At 44.5% G+C, this 26,896-nt stretch overlaps 1 protein-coding gene across 14 annotated transcripts in view; it reads left to right on the top strand.

Moving 5' to 3' along the window:
- The window catches only part of LOC144690357 (rap1 GTPase-activating protein 1-like), a 573,401-nt gene that overhangs the window by 494,013 nt on the left and 52,492 nt on the right, over positions 1-26,896 (top strand). For all 14 annotated transcript variants that reach the window (XM_078557766.1, XM_078557759.1, XM_078557767.1 and 11 more), the window contains 8 exons: positions 4,605-4,658; positions 4,845-4,928; positions 12,033-12,133; positions 13,291-13,420; positions 15,745-15,900; positions 17,600-17,671; positions 19,001-19,087; positions 25,409-25,555. In XM_078557766.1, the coding sequence (XP_078413892.1) occupies positions 4,605-4,658; positions 4,845-4,928; positions 12,033-12,133; positions 13,291-13,420; positions 15,745-15,900; positions 17,600-17,671; positions 19,001-19,087; positions 25,409-25,555 (831 nt within the window). The remainder of the gene's footprint in view (positions 1-4,604; positions 4,659-4,844; positions 4,929-12,032; positions 12,134-13,290; positions 13,421-15,744; positions 15,901-17,599; positions 17,672-19,000; positions 19,088-25,408; positions 25,556-26,896) is intronic.

The raw sequence follows: 26,896 nt of genomic DNA, 5'->3' as shown, positions 1-26,896 counted from the left end.
GGTTCAGGTCTGGCGCTAGTTTGAAGTACAAAGGTGACACTTTGTTGGGCTGTTAGAAGCAGCAGGTGTTGGTCCAATGGCAGTTTGATAAGACTGAGGGGGCTTAGCCAGCAACATGACTGAATGTCAAAAATAGAGACTGGGGCTCATAGCCAATTCTCCAACTGATTACACCTCTCTCCCTCTCCCTCTCCCCAGTCTCCCAGCAAGCTCTCTGAAGCCACACAGTGCTCTGTCTAAAATCATTATTCTTTCACTGGTTTTGAGCGTTGCTGACTGGGTCATCATTTATTGCCCATCCCTAATTGCCGTTGAGAGGGCGGTGGTGAGCCACCATCTTGAACCGCTGCAGTCCATGTGGTGTAGATACACCCACAGTGCTGTTAGGGAGGGAGTTCCAAAATTTTGACCCAGCGACAGTGAAGGAATGGAGATATCGTTCCAAGTCAGGATGGTGTGTGGCTTGGAGGGGAACTTGCAGATGGTGATGTTCCCATGCTGCCCTTGTCCTTCTAGGTGGTAGTGGTCGTGGGTTTGGAAGGTGCTGTTGAAGGAGCCTTGGTGAATTCCTGCAGTGTATCTTGTAGACGGTACACACACTGCTGCTACTGTGCGTCGGTGGTGGAGGGAGTGAATGTTTGTGGATGGGGTGCCAATCAAGTGGGCTACTTTGTCCTGGATGGTGTCCAGCTTCTTGCATTGTAGGACCTGCATTTGTCCAGGCAAGTGGAGAGTGTCCATCACACTCCTGACTTGAGCCTTGTGAACAGGCTTTGATTGCTTTGGTGCTGCAGTCTGTAGTCAGTTTTGACACGGTCAGTTTATAAAGGAGACAAAAGGGTTGAGGAGTAGACATGAATGTTTTCTGGATTTTATGTTACAAAATCCATTGTTCCCAGAGGAATGTGTTGTTATTACCTGTTCCCATTCTAGATGAAAGGGATAAAAGGGTCTTGTCTGTATCTGTTTTTATAAAGCTCAGCTTTATTAATACTGAGTTTTCTTACAGAATTCTGGAAGAAAATGGCAAACTGCTCTTGCATTCTGTCTTAATCTTGGAAGATTAGTTATCCTCCATATTTTGCTTTGTTAGAAAATGTTTTAGCTCTTCAGCCAAATATATAGTATAATTGAAACTGATTCAGCCTTAGTTTGAGTGTCAGAAGAAATCTCTCAGCATTTCCAGCTTCTCTCTGGCAGAAATAAGACCACAGCAATTATGTAGCAAACATTCTGAAGCTTGTTTAAAGATCAATGGCAATTGCTGCTGGGAGTGATTTTAATGAGTTCCTATGTCATCTCATCACATTTTTAAAAAAACAAATAACAATGTTAAGTCTATTCAAAAGTACTTTAACCATTTTATAGGCTAGTCCGTTAGTCATTAAAGTTTAAGAAGTTCCCTCTTTTAAGTTTTTAACATTGTTTTTCTGAAGGCAGAATGGGATTTTCAATAACATTAAAAGAAATTAGCACTCGTGACCCCGTATCAGGATACGTCACAGTATAATACCTTCTGCTGATGTTGAACATGTGGTATGGTCTGGTACTGTTGGTTCATGCCTATCTGAAACAATATCATACTGGCACACGCAGTCAAAGACAGGCTTGTATACAGCAGAATTCAAAACCGCTTCTATTTTGATTAGTGGACTTAAAGAAACTAACGCAAAAATAAAAGCAAAATACTGTGGATGCTGGAAATCTGAAACAAAAACAGAAAATGCTGGAAAAGCTCAACAGGTCTCAACAGATCTGTGGAGAGAAAAACAGAGTTAATGTTTCAAGTCCGTATGACTCTTCAAGATACAGACTGGCACTTGGCAAAACAAATTCAAAATGGAGGACAAATTTCATAGTCTGAAGTTGTTGAACTCAATGTTAAGTCAGGAAGGCTGTAAAGTGCCTAGTCGGAAGTTGAGGTGCAGTTCCTCCAGTTTGCGTTGGGCTTCACTGGAACAATGCAGCAAGCCAAGGACGGACATGTGGGCAAGAGAGCAGGGTGGAGTGTTGAAATGGCAAGCGACAGGGAGGTCTGGGTCATGCTTGCAGACTGAGTGGAGGTGTTCTGCAAAGCAGTTACTCAATCTGCGTTTGGCCTCCCCAGTGTAGAGGAAACCGCATTGGGAGCAGCAAATGCAGCAGATGAAATTGAAAGAAGTGCAAGTGAATCGCTGCTTCACCTGGAAGGAATGTCTCGGGCCTTGAATAGTGAGGAGGGAGGAGGTAAAAGGGCAGGTGTTGCACCTCCTGCGGTTGCATGGGAAGGAGCCGTGGGAAGGGGTTGAGGTGTTGGGGGTGATAGAGGAGTGGACCAGAGTGTTGCAGAGGGAGTGATCCCTTCAAAATGCTGACGGGGAGGGGAGGGAAGATGTGTTTGGTGGTGGCATCATGCTGGAGGTGGCAGAAATGGTGGAGGATGATCCTTTGAATACAGAGGCAGGTGAGGTGAAAAGCGAAGATGAGGGGAACCCGATTGTGGTTCTGGGAGGGTGGGGAAGGTGTGAGGGCAAAAGTGCAGGAAATGGGTTGGATACAGTTGTGGGCCCTGTCAACCACAGTAGGGGGAATCTCAGTTGAGGAAAAAAAGGAAGACGTGTCAGAAATGCCATTGTGGAAGGTAGCATCATCAGAACAGAAACGACAGAGAGGGAGAAACTGGGAGAATGGAATGGAGTTTACAGGAAGCAGGGTGTGAGGAAGTGTAGCTGAGGTAGCTGTGGGAGCCAGTGGGTTTGCAATGAATATTAGTAGACAGCCTATCCTCAGAAATAAAGACAGAGTTTCCGCCTTCTCTCACCTTCACATGGTCCATCTCCATACTTCCCTTCCCTTCCTTGACTTCCCTGTCACTATTTCTGAGGATAGACTGTCTACTAATATTCATTACAAGCCATTGACCCCCAAAGCTACCTCAACTACCTCCTCACGCCCTACTTCCTGTAAGAATTCCATTCCATTCTCCCAGTTTCTCTCTCTCTGTCTCATCTGTTCTGACGATGCTACTTTCCACAATGGCACTTCTGACATGTCTTCCTTTATCCTCAACCGAGGATTCCCTCCCACTGTGGTTGACAGGGCCCTCAACTATGTCCGACCCATTTCCCACACTTCTTCCCTCACTGGCCACATGCCATTTCCATTCACCACCCTGATCTCTTGCCCACATGTCCATCCTTGGCCTGCTGCAATGTTCCAGTGAAGCCCAACGCAAACTGGAGGAACAGCACCTCATCTTCCGATTAGACACTTAATGGCCTCCCGGACTTAACATTGAGTTCAACAACTTCAGAGTATGTACTCTGTCCTCCGACTCAATTTTTTTTTTTCCTAGTCTGTATCTTGTTTTTGTTTCTGACAGCTGACTATTATTCTGCTATTAACATCTACTCTGGGCTTATACCTTGTTTCTTTACTACACCCATTGCCACTCCATTTGCCTTTTGTTCCATGACATCTCTGTCATTTAATCTCTCTCGTCTTCTAACCCATCCCTGACCTTCCCTGCTTTTCCCACCTGAAGCCCCCTTGCTTTTCACAACAGCATAAAATTCATCCCGTATCCATCTGTTTTCAGTTCTGAAGAAGCCTCATACGGACTCGAAACATTAACTCTGTTTCTCTCTCCACAGATGTAGGCAGACCTGCTGAGTTTTTCCAACACTTCCTGTTTTTATTATAAAGAAACCAATGTTTGCAGTATTTCAAGCCTTTTCTATAAAATCTCATCAAAACATTTCAAGTGCCTTTCAGGAGAATGAGGTAGCTTTAGATTGAAACCACCCAAACTCCGTTAAATATCACCACTTTCTTGGGTCTGTGTTATCTCTCTCTTTGGCTCTCCCTTCTACTGTCTCATTGTCCTTCTTCTATGTCATCCTCTCTCTCCCATCCCACTCTCTATCTCTCCCATCCCGCTCCCTACTCTCCCATCTCTCTCTCTCTCTCTCTCTCACTCCCTCCCTATCTCTCCTGTCTCTTGCTCTTAATTCACTCACTCTTTCCCATTTCCCCCTTCTATCTCCCCTTCTCTCTCTCTTCCCTCCTCTCTCCTTCTTCCCTCTTTCCAACCATTCCCCACCTCTCTCTATCCCATCTCTGCAGGAAATGCAGCCAAACAATTTGAGTGTACACCTAACCTTGCTCACCACAGACAGCACCAGCCTGAACCGTGGCTGTAATTTCAGGAATCGTAGCCTCTGGAGCCGGCCTCTCTACGTTTACCTCGTTTGCTTTCATCATACTTAATTCCATGAAAGTCAAGTGTCTCATTAATTTTCCTCTTTGACCATTTGTCAATCCCCTGCTTCCTCATTTGTTTAGGTTTCTCCTCTTCCCAAGTGATGAGGGACAAAAGGATGTTGGTGGGACCTGAGTTGGGGCCACAGGAAGTGAAACTTACCCTGAGAGGGAAACAGGGGTTTCAACATCTCCTGGCTGTGGTGTTATTTAAAAATCAGAAAGCACACCCCAGATCTCAGACTGCTTGGGAGATCTACCACACGGTTTAACAATTCTCCCTGCAGGAGAGATCTGCTGTTGTTAATCAGTGAAAGAAACCTGACAGCGTTAGCTGAAATGATCTTTTGTTCTTCTATTTGCAGCTTGTTTGTGAGGAAGTAAATGTGGATCGTTTCTACCCAGTTTTATACCCTAAGGTAGGTGTCAGTTATCATTTTCAATTCCTTTCATTTCTCTGATCTACCTTTTATCTCCTTATTTCGGGAACTGTTATTTGCACTTGCTGTGAATGTTAATTATGAAACGCTGCAGGGAATGTTGCTGATGTAAGTGAATGCTTTGCCTTGAAGAGTCTTTGTTACACTTTTTTCTGCCTCTTTCAGGCCTCTCGGTTGATTGTAACATTTGATGAGCATGTCATCAGCAATCATTTCAAGTTTGGGGTTATTTATCAGAAGCTTGGCCAGGTGAGTGTTTTCTACCGTAGACAGGTGTCAGCCAGGCCCCCCTGTTGTATTAATGATGTGTGCGCTGGGAGTTCCAGTGGTAAATTCATTGCTACTTGTGAGAACTTGCTGCAAACAAATTGCCTGCCTCATTTCCCTACAGTACCAACACTTCAAAAAATGCTTTGTTGGCTGTGAAGTGCTGGGACACACTGAGGTAGTGAAAGATACTGTATCAATGCAAGTTATTTATTCTTTTCTGCACCGCTGCCTTTCCTGTTCAGATGGTTAGATCTAGACCTGACTGTTCCAACGCACCCCTGGCTGGTCTCTCACATTCTACCCTCCATAAACTTGAAGTCATTCAAAGATCTGCTACCCTTGTCTTAACTTGCACAAAGTTTCATTTCCCTCTACCACCCTATCAGAGGAACAGAGGACATTCAGCCCTTCGAGCCTGCCCCACCATTCATTAAGACCATAGCTGATCCGGGTGTGATCTCGACTCAATTTGCCATCTGCCCCCCATAACCCTTGACTCTCTTGTCTATCAAAAATCTGTCTAACTCAGCCTTGAATAAATTCAATGACCCAGCCTCCACTGCTCTCTGGGGAAAAGAGTTCCACATACTAGCAGCTCCCTCTGATAGAAAAAAATTCTCCTCATCTCAGTGTTAAAAGGGAGAGCTCTTATTAGTGGCTTCTTCATCTGTGAGAGATATCGTTTGGTGATTGTGATACTAACTCCACCTGATAACCACATGTTGCCGCATGAGATTATCTAGCTAATCCTTTCCCTGGGGAATGGCACCATCCTGATCTGGGTGTATAAGCTCTATCAGTGCACTTCATTATTACATCACTAAGGAAACCGGCATTTTGGATGGAATTTTCCCAGATTTGCACTAAGTGCTGTAGCGAGCGGATAAAATGGAGTCCTACCCGCCAACAAAAATGGTGGGTTTTCCCGCCTTATCTTCCCGAGTCCGCCTCATTATTTATGCATTCCCAGGAAACACACTGTTTCCATGGGGGGTGGGCTCTCATTTGCCCGCTCGCCATCGCCCCACTGCTGCATCACACCGGCCGCCATCTTTAAAAGGCAGCCGCCAGCAAAGTGCTCATCGCCACCAGCTCACCACCGCTGCATGAGAGGCATGGCCAGCAAAGGCAAAAAGACTACAGCCCCCCGGCTTCAATGACAGGTACTTCTAGCGACTGCTGGATGATGTGGAGGCCCAACAGGATTTGCTCTACCCCTGCTCTGGCTGCAGGATGGGTAGCAAAGTCACCAACCCGGCTTGGGAGGCAGCGGTGGTCAGTGCGAACGCTCTTGCAGAGGAGGACAGCCACCCAGCGCTGCAAAAGGATGAACGATCTCCTCCGTTCCACCAGAGTAAGTCACTCTTTTCATCATTCCCAACTCTCTCAGTCTCAAACCCATCACACATCCACAGGGATCTCACTCACTGCCAGTTCAAAGGACATCACCATTCACTCTCTCACACATCATCATTATCCTCATCCCGTCCATGGGACCACTCACCACCCACACAGGCCAGGCATACTTATCATCTGGCCCGGCCAGTGTCCTGATACATCCCCATCTCTATCCATGCAGGACAAACTGGCTCACAACAGGAGGGAAAGGTCACAGACAGGTGGAGGGATGCCGGAGATCAAAGTTCTGACAGAATTCGAATCCAGCTGGCCGGCGATGACCGGGACCGGTCCTGTGCTGATGGTGAGGTCGGCGCTGCTCTACCAAGTGAGGGTCCAGCATTGCAACATCCATCAGACAACCAGGCTGTGAGTGATGTGTCCCCTTTTACAGGCCACTGCCCTGCACTAATTATCTCCCCTTGCTTTCGCAGGCACATCTGCCAAACAGCCGACAGAGTCCATGACCCAGGGCCTCCAATCAAGTCCCGAAGAAACCTCTGAAGAGGAATCTGAAGGCTCCCTCCCTGAAGTCCCGTCACAGCCTCACCCACACCCTCCACCAGCTCAGAGACACACACCTCAGTGGGACCTAACTTTAGAGTAGCCTCAGGATCACAATCTGGTGAGCACATCGCACTGTCTGATCCACAGCAGGTTGAGGCAGAGACTTCCCAGGACCCCGGCACTCAGAGGACTGCTGGAGGCCAGAATGTTGCTGAGTCCGAGTCAGATGATGAGCGTCTGGACTCCGTAACTGGAGTTGCTGGAGCTGCAAAGGCAAGCTCGGGAACATCAGGAAGGGATGTCCGCTGCACTCCTCAGATTGCAAGGCACAATGGGGGAGTCTGTCTGTCTTCAGGCTTAGGTGATAGTTCTGGCATTGCAACGCACCGAGGTCAAAACTGGCAGGATGGTGGCCACCAGCGAGACCTTGGTCCAGGATGTCACTCCTGCACTGCTGCACGGGCTTAACCCCATCACTGATGCCATAGTTGGCCTCCAACAGTGTGTACGTGAGAGGGGCATGGGTAGCTTGATCCCACTCCACCTACCCCTGCTCCTCATGGAGTCAGCCAGGGGCCCTCAGGCACCCATAGGGAGGAGGATCAGCAGGTGCTCACCCCGGGACCATCCACCCAGGTAACTCTGGGAGTGACCGGCCCATCCGAATCCCCTCTTCCTGTGACCCCACAGCTCCAGCTTCACAGGCCGAGGAGGGTGTCACTGCCACACAGCAGGAACCCGAAAGCAGGCTGGGGACCTCCAGGTCTCGGCCCTCCAGAGGACGCCCACCAGTTATCACAGACAGGGGTTCACAGTCAGCAGGCTGCCTCCACCTCTGCTGTAAGTGTCCGGGGAGCACCAAGATGTAGCAGCAGGGTTAGGAAAGTTAGGTAAAAGTAGTTGCACAGTCTGGGCACGAGTGTTGGTCACTTGTACATACTGTTCACTATTGTCAATTAACTCCTCAGAATGTCTCCCTGCCTGTGGCTCCTTGTCCTGATGAGCAGTGTTCTTGTCACTCAGATGTGAAACCTTTCTGCACAAGATAAAAAGCAGGTGCCTCAGTCTCTCTCTCCTCCAACTTCTATGGTCTCTGTCGGTCATCAGGCACACAGCTAGGTCATCTGGATCCAAGATCCTGACGTGGTCCTCCTGCAGCATGAAAGAGAGAGAGACATGGTTATCATGGGTGTCCTTAGCACCTTTCCTGACCCTGTGTGACTGCCCCTTAATGCTTCCCGGAGAGTGCTGGTCACCCCTCGGATGGCCAGAGCTGAGTGCGCTGCATGGCTGCCCTGTCAGCCTGCGACATGGGGGACACTGGACCAAGCCGGGATGCTGGGATTGCAAAGGGCTGTGAGCACCTCCAACAGTGACTGTTACATGGCCAGTGTTGGCGAGGAGATTGTACAACGTGTGCAGCCCAACTGCTCCGCGGTCCAGTAAAGTGATGGCGGACTTGAAATCTGTGCCGGGGGGATGGGAGGGCGGGCGGTGGGGGGTAAGATATGGAGCGCTTGGTGGCCCTTTGGTGTCTCCGCAGTGCTTGCGTGAGTGGGAACACTAGGAGCCTGACCCCAATCATATCCCTGTGGCTGTACCTGATCTGTCTCAGTTGCAGAGGCCTGGTCAGTTTATACAGGGTGTCCCTAATGTGTGGCCACTCCCCTCGCTTACCCTGCCCCCCACCTCGATTACCTGTGCGGGGGATGCAGCGCCAGGGCAGCACTGGACCCACCCCCCAGCAGGCGCCTCTGATGCTGGCCAGCACTTGCCCCCAGGCACCCCCACCCCTCAGCCACCACCTGCGGGGCCAGGCATCAGTCTCCCCCACCCCTCCCAGTGCCCCTGAGGCCTGTAAATAACAGGTGAGCTGTGGAGAAGCTGCTGCTCACTTACCTCAGTTCCCCCAAAGTGAAGCTGCCAAGTGCATGTCTCCCGTGTGCTGTTGTGAAACACTTGACGAGCTTTCCCGCTGATGTGGGCGGACGATATGGTGGGTTCCAAGAGCCTGGCGGGATGGCCTTTTAATGATATGCTAATGTATTACAATTAGCTCCCCACTGACCGATGGCGGGAAACGCAGCCACCATCAGCGGCTGAGCGGACGATCAGGACCTGCTTTCCCGCCATCGTGAAGCAGGTCCCACCATGTTTTCCACACACACCGCCTATCACACCCACCGCCAGCGGGCCCGGAACATTCCGCCCCGCCGCCTATCACACCCACCGCCAGTGGGCCCGGAACATTCCGCCCTGCCGCCTATCACACCCACCGCCAGCGGGCCCGGAATATTCCGCCCTTTGTTTTGAGCTTTCCACTGTCATCTTTATCGTTGGCTGTTCCTCGATTCAAGGACAACATCTACTCAGTCAGTTTCTGCCATGGGACTGAACAGGCCAATTCCCAATCCACAGATCTCTGGGCACAATGGAGCAGGACGTCTTGGATTTGGAGTGCAGGATTTCCTTCCTTTTCTTTATTTCTCCACCTCTGCTCTGCCTCAACGTTAAGGCTTTGGCACTTGAAGTGTGATGCAGTTTGTTGGGCAAGTTGTTGCCATTCTGAATGATTGTTAGCGAGTTCCTCCCAGCCATCAATGCCAATGCTGCCACACTTCAAGGAGAGCTTCAGAGTGCCTTTGAAGTGTTTTCTTTGTCCTTCCCTGGAACGTTAGTCATTTGAGAGTTGAGGAATCAGGATTTGGCAGGAGAAACAGTTTGCAGCCATCTGGACACGGCCAGTACATCGAGGTTAGTTTTGCATGAGTTCTGTGAAGTTGGCTTCAAGAAGGGAACTAGCATTTGTTTAATGGTCTGCCCATTAATCCAGAAACATAACTTCCTACCATCTCCGTCACAGTAAGAAAACTATCACAAGACTGGAAAACTCTGTCTAGATGAGTAGATTAGTGAACACGTGTAGCATCATTTTAAAAGGAGGGTTCGATCCAGGACAGAAGTGGATTAAAAATGGACTAAATTCGAAACTCAAACTGCACAATTACAACCACTTCAGAATGGGCTTCCAACCCAGAACTCCAATCACAATTAAAGTGGGATGAGTGATTGTTTATACTGCACCAATCTCACCTTTTATATAAACAAGTATTTACATTTAGTAAAAGGTGTTTGTTGAGAATGAAGGCACTCATTATATTTTAAAGAGTAGGAGAACAAAGCGATCCAAGTAGTGTTGCAGATTCCCTTCGCCGGTTTATTTTTGCACAGCTCCAGCAGATTATAAATGGTATTTCAGCCTTTCAAAGAAGCCTTTGAAATCTGAGCAGCATAAAGATCTTCAAATGTAAACATCAAAATAATTGATTTTGTCCCACTTGAATGCTCTTTTCTTCTTTCTCTGCAGCTCTTCCATCTGTTTCTTGGTTGACAATGAGTCTCTCACCAATTCAGTAGGGTTTAAAGAGTATTTCATTTGTTTTAACAGAGAAACACTGGTCAGTGAAAGAGTACAATTGAGAGTTTAATTATAAAATAATTTGAATCCAGAAAATAAAATCATTTATTCAGTATTATAGGTCAGTATGAATTCCTGTCCAATGCCAATCAGCTTCCGTTTTACATTGTGTAGCCTATTGCAGACCGAGTGACAAATCTATTTCAAAATTTGAAGAGAGCTTAGCCTATTTTGTTTGTCATTAAACAAAGTGTATTGGACATATCCTTAATAAGAAATATGTAATAATTTAATTCACTTTATTATTAACCAACAGCCTATCTAATAGGAAGGAAATGCAGCAAAGGACGTTCATTTATATAGCGCCATTTGAGACGCCCCCAGTGTGCTTCACAGTCAGTGAAGTACCTTTGAAATGTAGGTTGGGATTTTCTGACTCCGCCTGTTGCCAGGATCGTCCGGTCCTGCTGAAAGTCAATGAAGTTTCGGCTGGGCCGCCGACTCTCCCACGGTGGGTCCCAACACACAGGGCCAGAAAATCCCAGCCATAGTTACGGTTGTAATGTTAATAGCAATTTCTGATTTCATGATGTAGACTGTGGCTTAGAAATCATTTATTGTTCAGTTGTGCCCTTATTTTACGATTTATATAGCACAATCTGTAATCCCCTCCATCCCCACAATCCGCTGTACACCTGAGCTCTTGAGCATCCCTGTTTTAATTGCTCCAGCATTGGTGGCTGTGCCTTCAGCTGCCAAGGCCTAAAGCTCTGGAATTTTCTTCCTAAACCCCTCTGTCTCTCTGCTTCTCGCTCCTCCTTTAAGACACTCCTTAAAACCTGCCTCTTTGACCAAACATTTGGTCATCTGTCCTAATATCTCCCTATGTGGCTCAATATCAAATCTTGTTGGATGACGCTCTTCTGAGTGGAATGTTTTACTCTGTTAAAGGTGCTATGTAAATGCAAGTTGTTGTTGCTGCTGCAAAGGATCATTAAACCCAAAGAGAGAGTCTGAGTGCATTCAACTTAGACAAGACAAATGGAAATGCCAAGCACCAGCTGAAATACAACGAGCTAAAGTTATTAAAAAACAAGACTTCCAAAAATGTTGAATATTAAAATACTACATTGAAAATATGTACAAGTTTTAAAAAGATCAGCAAATCAGCTGGATTGCTTTTATATTTTCATGTTGGTGAGAAGACAAATACCTGCTTGTTATTAAATTCAACATTTTATCCAGCTCTGCTCCTCTATTTACACAATGTCGAATCAGCAGTATAACTCTGTGCTACTAGTCTACCCCATTCTCAATCCAATCCATCTGTCCATCACATTCTAGGGGTGGCACTAACTTGAGCTTCGCATACAAGATTCTCGAGCCACTTACTCAAGAAACAATGGCTGAGGTGGTTTCCTGTTGCTTTCCTCATGGATTTCATCCAGGGAGGATACCCCAGTCTTTCCTCACCATAGTTATTTGGATTGACCCATCCTCTTTAGTGCCCCTCTCATCAGGGATGCACCCACTCCATTGGAGATAAAACCACTGGATTTCTTTCAGCCTGAGAAGGTTTACAAATGGGTGTCTGAAAATATGCAAAGATAATTCTATAATTATGTTTATTAATGTGGGAACCATAGGTTCATGTTTATATATTTGATTAAAATATTTGGCTAGGCTTAATAAATATTAAATTCTAGTAGACAACCATGTAAAGGCAGCAACAGCCAATATTGTTTCCGCTTATACAATAGACCTCGGAGGAAGAATTATTTACCAACAATGAGGAAAGCACGGCCTTTGTTGAGTTTCTGGAGCTGTTAGGAGAGAAAGTTGAGCTGCAGGATTTCAAAGGGTGAGTGCTACTGTGATGCCAAACTGACTGTGTGTGTGGGTGGGTGGGGGTGTGTGGGTGTGTGGATGTCTGTTATATATATTGAATACTATGTCATCACTGATGAGGTGATATTACTCTATTACATTGAATGGATATTCAAACAGCCAGTGTTTGGTAATTTGAGGGTTGAAATTATTGCCACCTCTAACAATTCTGTTTAGTGCTTCTTTGAGAATTCACGCCCTACCTCTTTAAAATTCAATTTTAAAAACCTGAACAAAAAGGTAGGAAATTAGCTGTTTTCTACTCATTAAAGACTGACCAGAATGAGCCTGTGCACAATTGCACGGCCTTGGAGACCCCTGAAATAGTGAATGATTTCAGTTAATTTGGCAGCCCACACCCTATGGTTCCTGACACACTGTGCCAGGGGTCTACCCTATGGAGCACGACTCTACCTGACCCTGAGTGGAGGGGGCAATCGGAGCAGCTCTGAGGAAAGTAGGAACAAAAGTAGAGCCACTCTGCCTCTCAGAACGATTCTGTAATTCAGTTAGACCATGATTGATCAGCATCATAATTCCATTTATCCATCTTGGCTCTGTACCACTTTAATGTCCTCGACTAACAAAAATCTATTGGTCTCAGTTCTGAAATTTCCAGCTTCAACAGCTTTTTGGGAGAGGGTTCCAGATTTTCACTACCCTTCGTGCAAAGAAGTGCTTCCTGACACCATCCCTGAGTGACCTGGCTCTAATTTTAAGGCTTTGCTCCATTGTCCTGGACTCTTCCTTCCCCCCACCACCCCATCCCCCTCCACCCCAACCTTTCTATCTATGCTACCAAATTCCTTAATCACTCCAGACACCTCAATTATATCACCCCCTTAATCTTCTAAACCGGAGAGAAACAAATTGAGTTCATACTACCTGTCCCCATATTTTAACCCTTTTAGTTTTAACTACAGGCATCTTAACCTGTGAGAGGAGTTTGCTTAATGCATCTGCATGACATTCTTTTACCTGCCATTGGAGCAGAGATGCTAAACCCATTCAAGGTAAACAGCTTACGAAATGTTACAAATGAATGTCGTGTAAATGATGCATTGGAACATTTTACTATTTTGAAGATAATTTATGAATGCACATTGTAATAATCAAATCCTTGGTTCCCAGATTTCGAGGAGGTCTTGATGTTGCACATGGCCAAACAGGGACAGAGTCGATTTACTGCAAATTTAGAAGCAAAGAAATAATGTTCCATGTTTCCACAAAGCTCCCATACACTGAAGGTGATGCACAGCAAGTAAGTCTCCATCTACATGGCTTGGGAATCTTACACTGAGGGAAAGGGTATGTGGTGGGGTAGCTCTGTTAATTAAGGATATCATTAGTACAGTAGGAAGAGATGACCTATGTTCCTATGACAGGGCAGTGGATACAGATCTAAAAGTAGCCCTCGATGAAAAATTGGATAAATTCTTGAAAGAAAAAAATTTGCAGTGATATGGGGAGAAACCTGAGGATTGGAACATACTGCCTCTCCCTTTGAAGGAGTAGGCACAGATTCTATGGGGAGAATTTTCTCCCTGTTGGGCAGAGGGGGGTATTGGGCGGGAGCAGGAGTGGGAGCGGGCACAGGTGGGCACAGAGCTGCCTCAGGGAGATTAGTTTGATTATGAAGATTTAAAATAAAATTATTCAGACGTCCCCTCATGTGACAGTGTCACATGAGCTGGGACATGTCAATGAGTTTTAATAAAAATTTTTATTACGTTTTAAAAACCCTTCATGAAACCCCTCATCCCGCCCATGGATGAGGTCCCATGAAAAATGCGGAGGCCGCCTGGGCTCTTCACCTACCCATCAACCTTAAGGTTGGACGGGCAGCCCTGTTAATTATTTTAATTGATATTTAAATGGCCTTAATAGGCCTTTGACATTTTGGCGGATGCACTGCCGACTCTGGTACGCACCCGCTGTACTGAGGATCTGAATGACACGCGGTGATGTCGGGACGCACACCCAACGTTACCACGCGTCATTTTACGTGTCAGCGAGCGGGACCTGCCCCCACACGCTGACCAGAAGATTCAGGCCTATGGGTTGAGTGGCCTGCTTCTGTGCTCTACTATTCTAGGGTTCCAGGTGCATAAATGTTTGTAAATGGCGCCAGGCTAGCCACCTGTACCAGGAAGAACTAGCTATGGTAACAGATATAAGCATGTGTTTTGTCTGCCTCATACGCCACGAAGGGCAGAGTTTTATGTCCTGCGCCTGGGCACACGCCTGACCCAAGGGTGTAAAATAGTGCGCGATGGCATCGGACGAGCGCCCTGACATCATCGCGCACTCGTGCGATATTTCGATCAGCGGGCGCATGCGAGAGTCAGCGGCGCGCCCACCGACAATTAAGAGGCTTATTAAGGCCATTAATGTAGCAACTGACCTGGATTTTTAGCTGCCTGTCCAATGATTGGCGAGCGGGCGAATTGGCCAGGCGGCCTTTGGATTTTTGAGGGAACCTCACCCAAGGGCAGGATGAGGTTTCCGATGTTAATTTTAGAAAAAATGTTTGGGCAGAATTTTTAACATCAGTCTGATTGGGTGAATGATTCTTATAGGTGGAATTTTATTATAATTATTTTTGGCTTTAAAATTCTTCAGCAGCTTGAGGCAGCTTTAATGCTGTGCTCTCCCCACGCCCGCGCTGACTTCAGCACTCGCCCTCTTCCTGCCCCCACCCTGGAAGCACAGGGCCTCTCAGCGCACCTTTCACATTGGCTGGCTGTTAATTGGCCAGCCAGCATGAAACGACAGTCGGGGGCCGATCGCGGGCAGCAGCCTGTTTCCTGGCTGCTCCCAGGCCCACCTGCCCGACGACCTGAAAATCCTGCCCTAGGTGTGGGAAAGGAGCTAGAGAAGAAAGAAATGTTGTAATCTTTTGGCCTTTTAACACAGCGAGTTGTTATGACCTGGAATGCGCTGCCTGAAAGGGCAGTGGAAGCAGATTCAATAATAACTTTCAAACTGAAATTGGATAAATACATAAAAAGGTAAAAGGATACAAATCTATGGGGGGGAAAGTAGAGTGTGGGACTAATTGGATAGCTCTTTCAAAGAGTTGCACAGATATGATGGGCCAAATGGCCCCCTCCTATGAGGTATGGTGCTATGATTTACCTGAAGCAGCTGTGTAATGTGCTGGACTCTCTGCTCTGTTTCTGTTGGGCAGATTGAGCTGAGCACTGAGGAAACCACTGAGCATTTATAAACTTTGCTTTCCTGGCTGTGAACCACCACACAGTGCAGGCCTAGGCAGGGCTGAGAGCTCAGCAAAGCAGAAACTGCTATGTTGATACCTGTTCCATTCCAGCTCCTACTGTTTCAGTGATAAGTTAGTTTCTTGCTTCGAAAGAACAACACTCCACACTTGTGACATAATGTGCTGCATTATTGGCATTAATGTACAATGTGTTCATTCATTCAAAATACAAGATGTCTTATTGGGCCAATTCTGTGCACACGGATATCTTTCTCAGCACCCAGTAACTTAACTGTACACTTAGCAACATGTTTCATTTTTATATTTACAAATACATATATTCATGGCTCTGTGTCTTTACTCAGCTTCAAAGAAAGCGACACATAGGAAATGACATTGTGGCCATAGTCTTCCAGGATGAAAACACCCCTTTTGTGCCAGATATGATTGCGTCAAACTTCCTACATGCTTACATTGTTGTCCAGGTGGAAAAGGCATGCAGTAACCACACTGTGTACAAGGTAAGTGCAGTCGGTAGCCGGGATCTCTGTTTATTGGTGATGGCCGTCAGTGTCAACATCTCATTCCCAAAGGGTCACTCTCCGGAATTGCTACACTGTGCACTGATATGATTCACCCCGAGTTCAATAAATCCCAGAGTGAGACATTATTAAATGCCCCTTTAACTGTGTTGTGGTTGCTGGGATAGGTCCAAGAGACAGAACTAGAGAGAAGGCACAGCATTAGATCCCAACTCCAGCAACCTCCCACAGCCCTGCAAGCTGCAAATGGAGAATCAATGACACAAGGAGCAGCGAGATTGTCATGGGCCATTGGAGTGATGCAAGGTTGGCTGTAAATCCTGATTTTTTTTTTAATGAAGATCACTAGCCTAATCAAAATTTGAAGGTAAAAGCCCACTAATCGGCTTCAGCAAACATGCTATATGGCGAGAGAACTGGGCCAGGGATTATCCTCCTGATTGCTATCCAACAAATTTGGCTGGAAATGTGTGTATGTGCAGATCACTTTAAGATAGTACGCAGCTTAGCAAGGATGCCCCACATGGTTAAATAACCCACTGTTGCTCATTGTGCCCCTGCTCTAATCGGACTCCGTGGTGGAGACAAGGAATATGCCAATGTTATGCAAATAATTCAGAGACAAGGGCCTGAATTTTCCCGTCGGCGATTTGGGGGCGGAGCCCGCTCGCCGAGGGGAAAATGACGCGGGATGATGTCAGGAGGAACCCCCGAAGTCATCCCGGTCCCTTTAAATTTTTAGGAAGGCGGGCGGACAGTGAAATCAGCTGTCTGCCCGCCGACCTGTCAATGGCCAATTGAGGCTATTGACAGGCTAATTAAGATAATTAAAGACCTGCCCGTCCAACCTTAAGGCTGGCGGGCAGGCCAGGAGCCCCAGCGGACTCCTGATTATACATGAAACCTGATCCACTGGCGGGATGAGGTATCATGTCCATTTTTAAAAACTTTAATACATTTTGTGTGATAGTTATTAACATGTCCCATCTCGTGTGACATTGTCACATGAGGGGGACATGTTAATAATTTTTTAATTTTCTATTTTCAAAGTCTTTTGCACTGTCACTAATCTCCCTGAGACAGCAGTGATCACTGACCTCAGTGACCTCAGGGAGCAGTGCGCACATTGACAGCTGGGGATTCCCCCCCCCGCACAGACGCTTCCCGTCGGGCGGCCCGCCCACTCAAAATGGCGGCGGGCCCCGTTTCAGTGCTGGGGGTCGGCTGTCCGCCCACTGTCGAGCCGGTGGGGCCCGCACGCCCATTGAGAAGAGCAGCCGGGGTTCCGTCTTTGCTTCGGTGGAAGATGGTGGAGATGTGCTCAAATTCCACAGAAGTTGAAAATCTAGGATTGAGGTTCCTCAACAACCACGCATTGTCCCTTTATTGATACCGCATAACGCACAACACACACAGACAGAACCAATAAGACAAATGATACCAAATTAATATCATTGGATTGGAATACTTTCTTATTGTAAAGAATTGAAAAATATCTGTCAGTGAGATAGGAGATTCAATTACAAACACTCGTACTTCACTCATACATTATATCGCCAGAGGCCCCTTGCTTTAGTGGCTGTCTTATTTCTGACTTCTAATCATCTGTTCGCTTACACAGAATGAATTTCCTGCTTATATCTTTATAAACTGTCCAATCAATTCCTCTGTTTCCCAGGTCTCTGTCACAGCAAGAGACGATGTTCCGTTCTTTGGTCCAGCCCTTCCTGATCCAGCTGTGTTTAGAAAGGTAACTGGTTTATCCACATCTCAATTACTATGGGCTTGAAGTTACTCTGGGTGCTGATGTCTGTGAACCCCTAATGGGTTTGTGTAGAATTACCTCGCTGCCTAATCTCAAGGTTTTCATTCTTAATTTATGAATTTTTCCAACTTTCTATCTTGGAGATTTTAAAAATAAGAGCATGGGTTTGTGTATAAGACAGTACAAGTTTGTATGAGGAATACACTTGTATCGCAGCATTGCTACAGAGGAATCCTGATTCCTACAGCAGGGCTGCAATAAAACCAGTGGACACAGGCATCTGTCACAAGTGATGATGTCTCATAGCATCATGAACTGCTGCCTTCCAGAACTAATATTTTTCTGACCACCAATGGACAGATTTCAGTACCATTTTTAAAAGGTTGCCTATACTTGGTACTGTTGCACAGAACCAGCTATCATGGGCACTGCAGACTCGAGGGCACGCTGTTAGATGCTTTCATATTCACCCCATTTATGTGTCAACAACAATTTGCTTTTACATAGCACCTTTATTGTAGTAAAAAATCCCAAGGCACTCCAAGGGAGTGTTACCAAAGAAAAATTGACAGTATTTCACATTAAGAGATATTAGGAAAGGTGACCAAAAGCTTGGTTAATGACTTCGGTTTTAAGGAGCCTCTTTAAGTAAGAGAGAGATGCAGAGAGGAGGAGAGGTTTTTGGGAGTTCCACAGCTTTGGTCCTAGGCAGCTGAAGACATGGCCACCAGTGGTGGAGCGAAGGAAATTGGAATTTAGAGCACTGTCCATAAGGAGAAAAAATATTTGCATGAAAATCACAATAGTGTCTTCACTTTCTGGCCACAGACACAGACCAGTGCTGAAGCTGGGAGAAGGCTGTGTACAACAGCAATGTGTAATATTGGCCTGAATGAGTGACTCTTTGCTTGACGCAAGGTCAGATTGAAAACTGAATGAAATGCTACTTGAAATTGCTTCCATGGCCAGAATCTTCCGACCGGGGTGCGGGGGTAAAATGACGCGCGGTGACGGCGGGTATGTGTGTGTGAAGGGATGAGAGTGAGAGACACAGGGGAAGACACTACAATATGGGCAGTTGGGACAGGTTGTTTTAGTAAGATATATAAAATCATACTGGATTATATTTATCCAGGGTCTTCAGTCTGAAGTACTAAAGAGAATAAGCAGAGTTCAACACTTTTTTTTATAGCTCATTTGCAGGAATGTTTTATCTTCAAGGGTTTTTTCTAATGCAGTGAACAATTCTAGTTCTCCTCCAGATGTGTTACTGTATTCAGCTTTGTTCTCTGTTTTATTTTCATATTTTACCAGGGTCCTGAATTTCAGGAGTTCTTACTCACAAAACTCATTAATGCAGAATATGCTTGTTATAAGGCAGAGAAGTTTGCTAAATTAGAGGTAAGATCGAAATTTTTCATAGTTGTGTGGACAGATTGTACATGATGTGTGTGAGTGCCCTCCAACAGTGGGCTGAAAGCATGAATTGTGATGCAAAAGGACAATTTAATGTACCTATTATATATAGTTAGCTTCAAATTTTCACAAGTGTGACCTGCATTTCAATTTAAACATACAAGATTATCTATTCCCTTTTTAAAATGAGTGTGTTTGTTGTTTGTGATTTTTAAAACAAGGGATTGTATCTAAACCTGAAGGGAAAACCTCCAGGGCTTGGGGAGAGATAAGGAATGTGGGATTAATTGGGGAGCTCTTTCAAAGAGCCAACGAGATGGGCTGAATGGCCTCCTGTGCTACATGATTCTATGAAAAGACGATTAACAGTAGAAGCTGGTATTGCTCATGAGATATGGCTTCGAAAGATTGTGGATGTTCCATCAACAGAAATAATACAGACACCTGTGGATCTGAGATGCAGCAACAAACTTTGGTCTGAATTTGAGTTGTTGTAATTGACCTCATTGGCATTTGGGTTCAGAAATAACTGAGAGTTTTAGTTCATAGTGTGTGTGCGTGATATTTGGTCAGTGCTAGAACCTATCAATGCCTGAGGGACATCATAGTTGAAGGCAGGATAGTGTTCCACTAACGTCTGAAAGGGAGTCCTGGTTAATTTTCCTCCCGAGCCCAGTGGAGCTAAGGATGATTGTAATATTTTTGATGTTTGTAATATTTTCGATTTTTGCTTGTAATATTTTCACCCATACCCAAAGCAAGGCCAGGGGACTTTATGCAGATGTCAGATTTCTGTTCCCCAGTCAGACTGGGGATAATTACAATGTTCCTGTCATATAAATTATCAGACAAATGAGAAATCTAGTCTGTCAAATATAAAAGAAGACTAATTGACATATTGGCTGGCCAAAGAAGCTTCTGTGTTGACAATAAATAACAATGGCCTGGATTTTGCAATCAGCGGCAAAGTGATATTCCTCACCCCTGACCTTGAAGAAAACTCCCCACAAGATCTCAGGACCCCTGTGCCATTGGTTTGCCCCCATCACCCATGGCAGTTTAAATTTAGCACCAAGTCAAGTGACATCAGTAAGTGGGTGAGCAGTCGAACTGAAGTATTCACACTGCACAATCCAGGAAGTTATAAGCATTTAAACTCCTTCACTTTTAATCTAACTTTTCAATAACAAAATGATTGTATGACTGCATTAAGATAGATGCTAATAAATAAACTTTAAAAATGTTCATATGTTTTTAAAAATATGTGGGATCTTTGGACATTGTGGAGAAATTTTGACTCTTCACAAATATAAAATTAGTTTTTCAGGACCAGAGAGGTTGTCCAGCAATAATTATGAAGTTCGTACTGCATTAAAAAACCCAATTACATCTCATTCAGCAAGATGCAGCTTTTTCAAGGGCTTTTAAAATGACAATGGCCTCTATTGCAAGGGGGATGGAGTATAAAAATAGAGAAGACTTGCTACAGATGTAAAGGGCATTGGTGAGACCATACCTGGAGTACTGTGTACACTTTTAGTTTCTTACTTAAGGAGGGATATACTTGCATTAGAGGCAGTTCAGAGAAGGTTCACTTGGTTCGTGAATTGAAGGGGTCATGAGGAAAGGTTAGCAAGTTGGGCCTTATTGAAACATATACTGTTATAAGGGGGCTTGGCAAAGTAGATGTTGGGAGGATGTTTCCCTCGTGGGGGAATCTAGAACTAGAGGGCACAATTTAAAAATAGGGGGTCTCCTATTTCAGACGGTGATGTGGGGAAATTTATTTTCTTGAGGGTTGTTATTTTCTGGAATTCTCTTCCACAGAGAGGTGTAGAGGCAAGGCCATTGAATACATTCAAGGCTGAATTAGACAGATTTGTGATTACTAGTTAAAGATTATGGGGACAGGCAGGAAAGTTGGAGTTAAGGCCACAATCAGATCAGCTATGATCTTATTGAATGGCAGAGCAGGCTTTATGGCCTACTCTTGCTCCTATTTCTTATGATCTTAAGAGGTTATTAGTGTTAGAGTGAAAGTTCTCAGCGATTCATGTTTGCAGTGGAGATTTTAGCCTGTAGGGGTCTCTACAACTCACCCTCTGGAGAAGCGTAGACTCATTGACAGAAAATTCTGGATTTCTGCATTATTCTGCACATTTCCAGGCTCCTGAAGTTGCTTTTAGTTTCAGTCCAGTAATGGTGGTGAAGAATGACATTCTCCATCATTCTTACTACAAAATCTGGGCCATTGTTTCCGAAGTATCAGCTACGTTGGTTTTTATAAGTTAATGACAGAATTTTACTACCTTTTTTTAAGTGCTTGCTTTACAGAATCTTAACGTCAGAGAAGGAGGCCATTCAGCCCATCACGTCTGCACTGGCTCTCCAAATGAGCATTATGACCGAGTGCCAATGCCCTGCCTTTTCCCCGTACCCCTGAACCTTGTTTCTATTTAAATAATCATCCAACGTCCACTTGAATGCCTCGATTGAACTTGCCTCCACCACACTCCCAGGCAGTGCATTTCAGGCCCGAACCACTTGTTGTGAAAAAGCTTTTTCTCACATCACATTTGCTTCTTTTGCAAATTATTTTAAATCTGTGCCCTGTCTTTCATGATCTTTTTACGAGCGGGAACAGTTTCTCCCTATCTACTCTATCCAGCCTCTCATGATTTTGAAAACTTCTATCAAGACTCCTCTTAGCCTTCTCCTCTCCAAGGAAAACAATCCCAACTTCTCCAATCTTTCCTCATAACTGAAGTTTCTCATCCCTGGAACCATTCTCGTAAACCTCTTCTGCACTCTCTCCAATGTGTTCACATCCTTCTTATAATGTGGCGCCCAGAACTGTACACAATATTCCAGCTGAGGTCTAACGAATGTCTTATATAAATTCATCATAATCTCCCTGCTCCTGTACTCTATGCCCCTATTAATAAAGCCCAGGATACTATATACTTTATTAACTGCTCTCTCCACCTATCCTGCCACCTTCAATGATCTATACACATATATACACCCAGGTCTTTCTGCTCCTGCACCCCCTTCAAAATTCCACCCCCTATTTTATATTGTCTGTCCATATTCTTCCTACCAAAATGCTTCACCTCACACTTCCCCGCATTGAAATTCATCTGCCATCTATCTGCCCACTCCACCAACTCGTCTATGTCCTTTTGAAGTTCTACACCATCCTCCTCACAGTTTACAATACTCCCAAACTTCGTATCATCCACAAATTTTGAAATTGTCCCCTGCACACTAAGATCTAGATCATTCATATATATCAGGAAAAGCAAGGGCCCCAATACTGACCCCTGGGGAACTCCACTACAAACCTTCCTCCAGCCTGAAAAATATCCATTGACCATTACTCTCTGCTTCCTATTTTTCAGCCAATTTTGTATCCATGTTGCTACTGTCCCTTTTACCCCATGAGCAATAACTTTTCTCACAAGTCTGTTGTGTGGCACTGTGTCAGATGCCTTTTCAAAGTCCATGAACACCACATCAACAGCATTACCCTCATCAATCTTTTCTGTTACCTCTTCAAAAAAACTCCAGCAAGTTAGTTAAACATGATTTCCCCTTTAGAAATCCATGCTGGCTCTTCCTTATCAACCCATATTTTTCCATGTGACTACTAATTCTGTCCCGAATAATTGTTTCTAGAATCTTCCCCACCACTGAAGTTAAAGGGCAGAATTTTACGAGTCGGTGAGCGGGGGTAGGGCCCACTCGCTGACACATGAAATGACACACGGTGACATCGGGGGGAACTTCCGACGTCACCGCGCCCAATTTAAATTTTCAGGAAGGCGGGGGTGCAGCAAAGTCAGCTGCGCACCCGCTGACCTGTCAATGGCCAATTGAGGCCATTGGCAGGGCCAATGAAGTAATTAAAGGACCTGCCCGTCCAACCTTAAGGTTGGCGGGTCGGCCAGGAACCCTGGCGGCAATTAGAAAAAACATGAAACCTCATCCACCGGCGGGATAAGGTTTCATGTAGGGTTTAATAAAGATTTTGTAAAAATTATGGACATGTCCCAACTCAAGTGACTTTGTCACATGAAGGGACATGTAAGGGAAATTTTTTTTTTCTATTTTTTAATATTTTTGAAAGTAGAGGCACTCTCCCTGAGGCAGCACTTAGCCTTAGGGAGATGAGTGCGCTGTTTCGTGCACATGCGCGAAAGAGCAAACTCTCGATTTTGGGATTCCCCCCCTCCGCCTGCATAGGGAGTGCATAGCGCTTCCCTGCAGAAATCACGCTGGGCGGGCTTTAATTGGCCACACCACGTAAAATGGCGCCGCGCCTCCAATCGGAGGCACCGATCGGAAGCACGCCCACCCAATTTTCCCCAACGGGGGGAAAATTCAGCCCAAACTGACTGGCCTGTAATTGCTGGGCTTATCCTTACAACCTATTTTGAACAAGGGCGTAATGTTTGCAATTCTCCAACCCTCTGGCACCACCCCTGAGTCTAGGGAAGACTGAAAGATTATGGCCAGTGCCTCTGCAATTTCTACTCTCACTTCCTTCAATATCCTTGGATGCATCACTTCCGGTCCCAGTGCCTTGTCAATTTTAATTACCAACAATCTATTCAACACTTCCTCCTCATCAATTTTGAACTTTTCCAGTGACAGTTTCCTCATCTGTCACCATGGCCTGGGTAGCATCTAACTCCTTGGTAAAGACAGATGCAAAGTGTTCATTAATACCTCAGCCGTGATGCCCCTTTGTCCATGTGTAAATTCTCTTTTAGGTCCCTAATCAGCCCTACCCCTCCTTTTACCACCCTTTTACTATTTATATGCCTGTAGAAGACTTTGGGATTCCCCTTTATGTTGGCTGCCAGTCTTTTCTCATAATCTTCATTTCCCTAATGTGCTTTTTCACCTCCTGTCTGAACCTTGTGTATTCCTCTTGGTTCTCAATTGTATTTTCTACCTGTCATAACCTGTCACTTTTTCTTCTTTATCTTAATTTCAATCTCCTTTCTCATCCAGGGAGTTCTGGATTTGTTTGCCCTACCTTTCCCTTTCAATGGAATACACCTTGACTGTGCCCAAACCAATTCTTTTTTGAAGGTAGCCCATTGTTCAGCTACAGTTTTTCCTGCCAACCTGTCGTTCCAGTCTATCTGGCCCAGCTCCGTTCCTGCCCCATTGAAGTCAGCTCTCGTCCAGTTAATTATTCTTACTCTGGATTGCCTATCGTCCTTTTCTATCATCATCCTAAAATGTACAATACAATGATCACTGTCTCCTAAATGTTCACCCACTGACACTTGATCTACTTGGTCCACCTCATTTCCAAGAACCAGGTCCAACAGTGCGTCTTTTTTTGTTGGATTGGACACATACTGCTGTAGAAAATTCTCCTGAACACAATCTAGGAACTTTGCCCCTCTCCACCCTTTACACTGCAACTGCCCCAGTCTACATTCGGGTAATTAAAGGCCCCCATTATAACTATTCTATAATGCCCGCAGATTTGTCTTCTACATCCTTCTCACTATTTGGCTATCTATAGACGACATCAAGCAATATAATTGCACCCTTTGCTTCTATAAAGATGTCCAATCAAAACATAGGATTGAAAATGTTTGCGGTGAAGAATAGTGAGTTGTACTTTGAGGGCGAATAATGAAACAGCAAAACTTATGGTGGCACATTTCTGTAGTGCCTCTAGAATAAAGGTTTGCCATTTTTGATTTATTCATCATTTAAAAGAATCTGCATTCTATTGAGTTGAGGTTTATTGGATTTGCAATGCACACATTGACGTGTGGCAGGAGAATCTGACAATTCACTGTATATTAGTTCAGACTTCAGCTTCCATGAATCTGAGCTGGTAACTAGCAAGGACTGGTGTTGCATCAACTCTGTGTATGGGGATCTAGGACATTTCGTGCCAAACATCAATGTCAACATTTATAGTTAATTACCAACTCAAATGTGTCTTCTCAGATTGTCAGTCAAGGTGCTGTTGGGTAATGGTAATGTGATGGCTGAGTTACCCAGGTTGCCTCGAGGATCATCCTGTGACATCTTCTGAAATTTCTCTATACATATCCAAGCATATTCTCAACAGATGATGCAGCACCGATTTACCTGAACATGCACAGAGGCATCGCTGAGCTTAATAGAAAGCTTGAGCAGTGAGTGTAGCTCGGCGAGCACATTAAATAACAAAGATTGCTAGGGTCACTGGTAGGTAGCTTTGACAGAGTGCAGTTTGCCTTTGCTTTTGAATTTATTTCCTGATTTTTTTTTTCTGTATCTGTAATCAAGGAGAGGACAAGATCAGCCCTACTGGAGACTCTATACGAAGAGCTCCATGTAAACAGTCAGGCTATGATGGGCCTGGGTAATGAGGATGAAAAGATTGAGAATGGAGGAAGTGGAGGAGGAGGAGGAGGCTTCTTTGAATCCTTTAAGGTAACATCACTTTTTATCTAATGCACTTCATTAGGTTAACATTCAATGACTTCTGTTGTCGTAAGCCGTTTATTCATAGTGATTCTAAATTAAACAAAATACTGTGATTATTTTTTGCTAAATTAACAAAGTAATGCATCTGTAGTGCTGATATTTCTTCTAATGTGAATTGATTATAGCAGATTATAAATGTGGTTGTAAATGAATGCAGTTATGTAAAAGCCTATTATTTTCACTGATTAAAAATTATCTCCAGTGAAAATCCTGTGATACTTTCTTCTTCAACATAGAAATGAGGAAATTAAAGCTGATATTCTGTCTATTCCTAAAGCATCACTTTATTTTGACATCTGTAAGAGATATTTTTAAAAACCTTTGGCAAATGTGTGAGATTGGATCTTATTTAGTATGGACTGCAATGGAGAATCTCTATAAATGTGTCACAGTTACATGCTTAACAAGGGTTGAATTATCAACAAAAATGTTAATTATGTAGACAACCTTTTCTCAAAGATTGTCAACTTAAAGTATTGCAAGCAATCCATGTGACTACTTCACATGTCTGTGTTTTAACCCTTGGATTAATAGTAGGTCTGGGGAAATTCTTGAATCCCTCAACTTTCAGCTTTTGTAAGTTTTTAATACAACTGAAAAAAGTCACAGATATTACAGCAATAAAGCTACTTGCACATCAGTAGTAGCATTATTACTGTAATATTATCCCCAGCCTACTAAATTAAACAATAGAACAATATTATAAACATGAAGCATTTTAACCTGTTTACCTCTTTGTTACTTCACCTCCTTTTCTTACCTTCTCCCTGTTCAATTTCTAATAAATATGCTCCACCCTTAACTTTTTCTGATTTTAAAATGTTCACTTCATTAATTTTTCTTTCTGTATCATATCTCCCATTATTAATTCTGGTGGCAAGAGCAATTTTACAAATGTTGTAATTTGTAAGAAGATTTCCCCCTTTGACTTTTTGAGGCAAAAAAAATTCTTCTTTACAAACAGTTTTACAATTTTGCTGGACTGAGTGCAGCAGAGTCATGTTCCCCTTGATCCGGTGGAAATCAGGACAAGGTTATTAATTAATTCTGAAGCCAGCTGGTGAAGTAGGAAATCAGACACCAATTTTTTACTTAACACTAAGTTTATTTACAGAATGCAACATTATTAATGTCTGCCTCTTTGCTAACCAACACCCAGTGGCCCAGAAGTCTCTCTTTATATGTGCTGAAGGTACTTAATCAATCAATGCCCTCCACCTGTATATGCTTAACCTTATATAGAAAAAAAATACTGTTAACATGAGTCACATCAATGATGTGACTGTC

The sequence above is a fragment of the Cetorhinus maximus genome, chromosome 15, assembly GCF_964194155.1.
Source record: "Cetorhinus maximus chromosome 15, sCetMax3.hap1.1, whole genome shotgun sequence".
NCBI lineage: Eukaryota > Metazoa > Chordata > Chondrichthyes > Lamniformes > Cetorhinidae > Cetorhinus > Cetorhinus maximus.
Note: the sequence above shows the minus strand (reverse complement) of the source record. Positions and strands in the feature narration are given on the sequence as shown.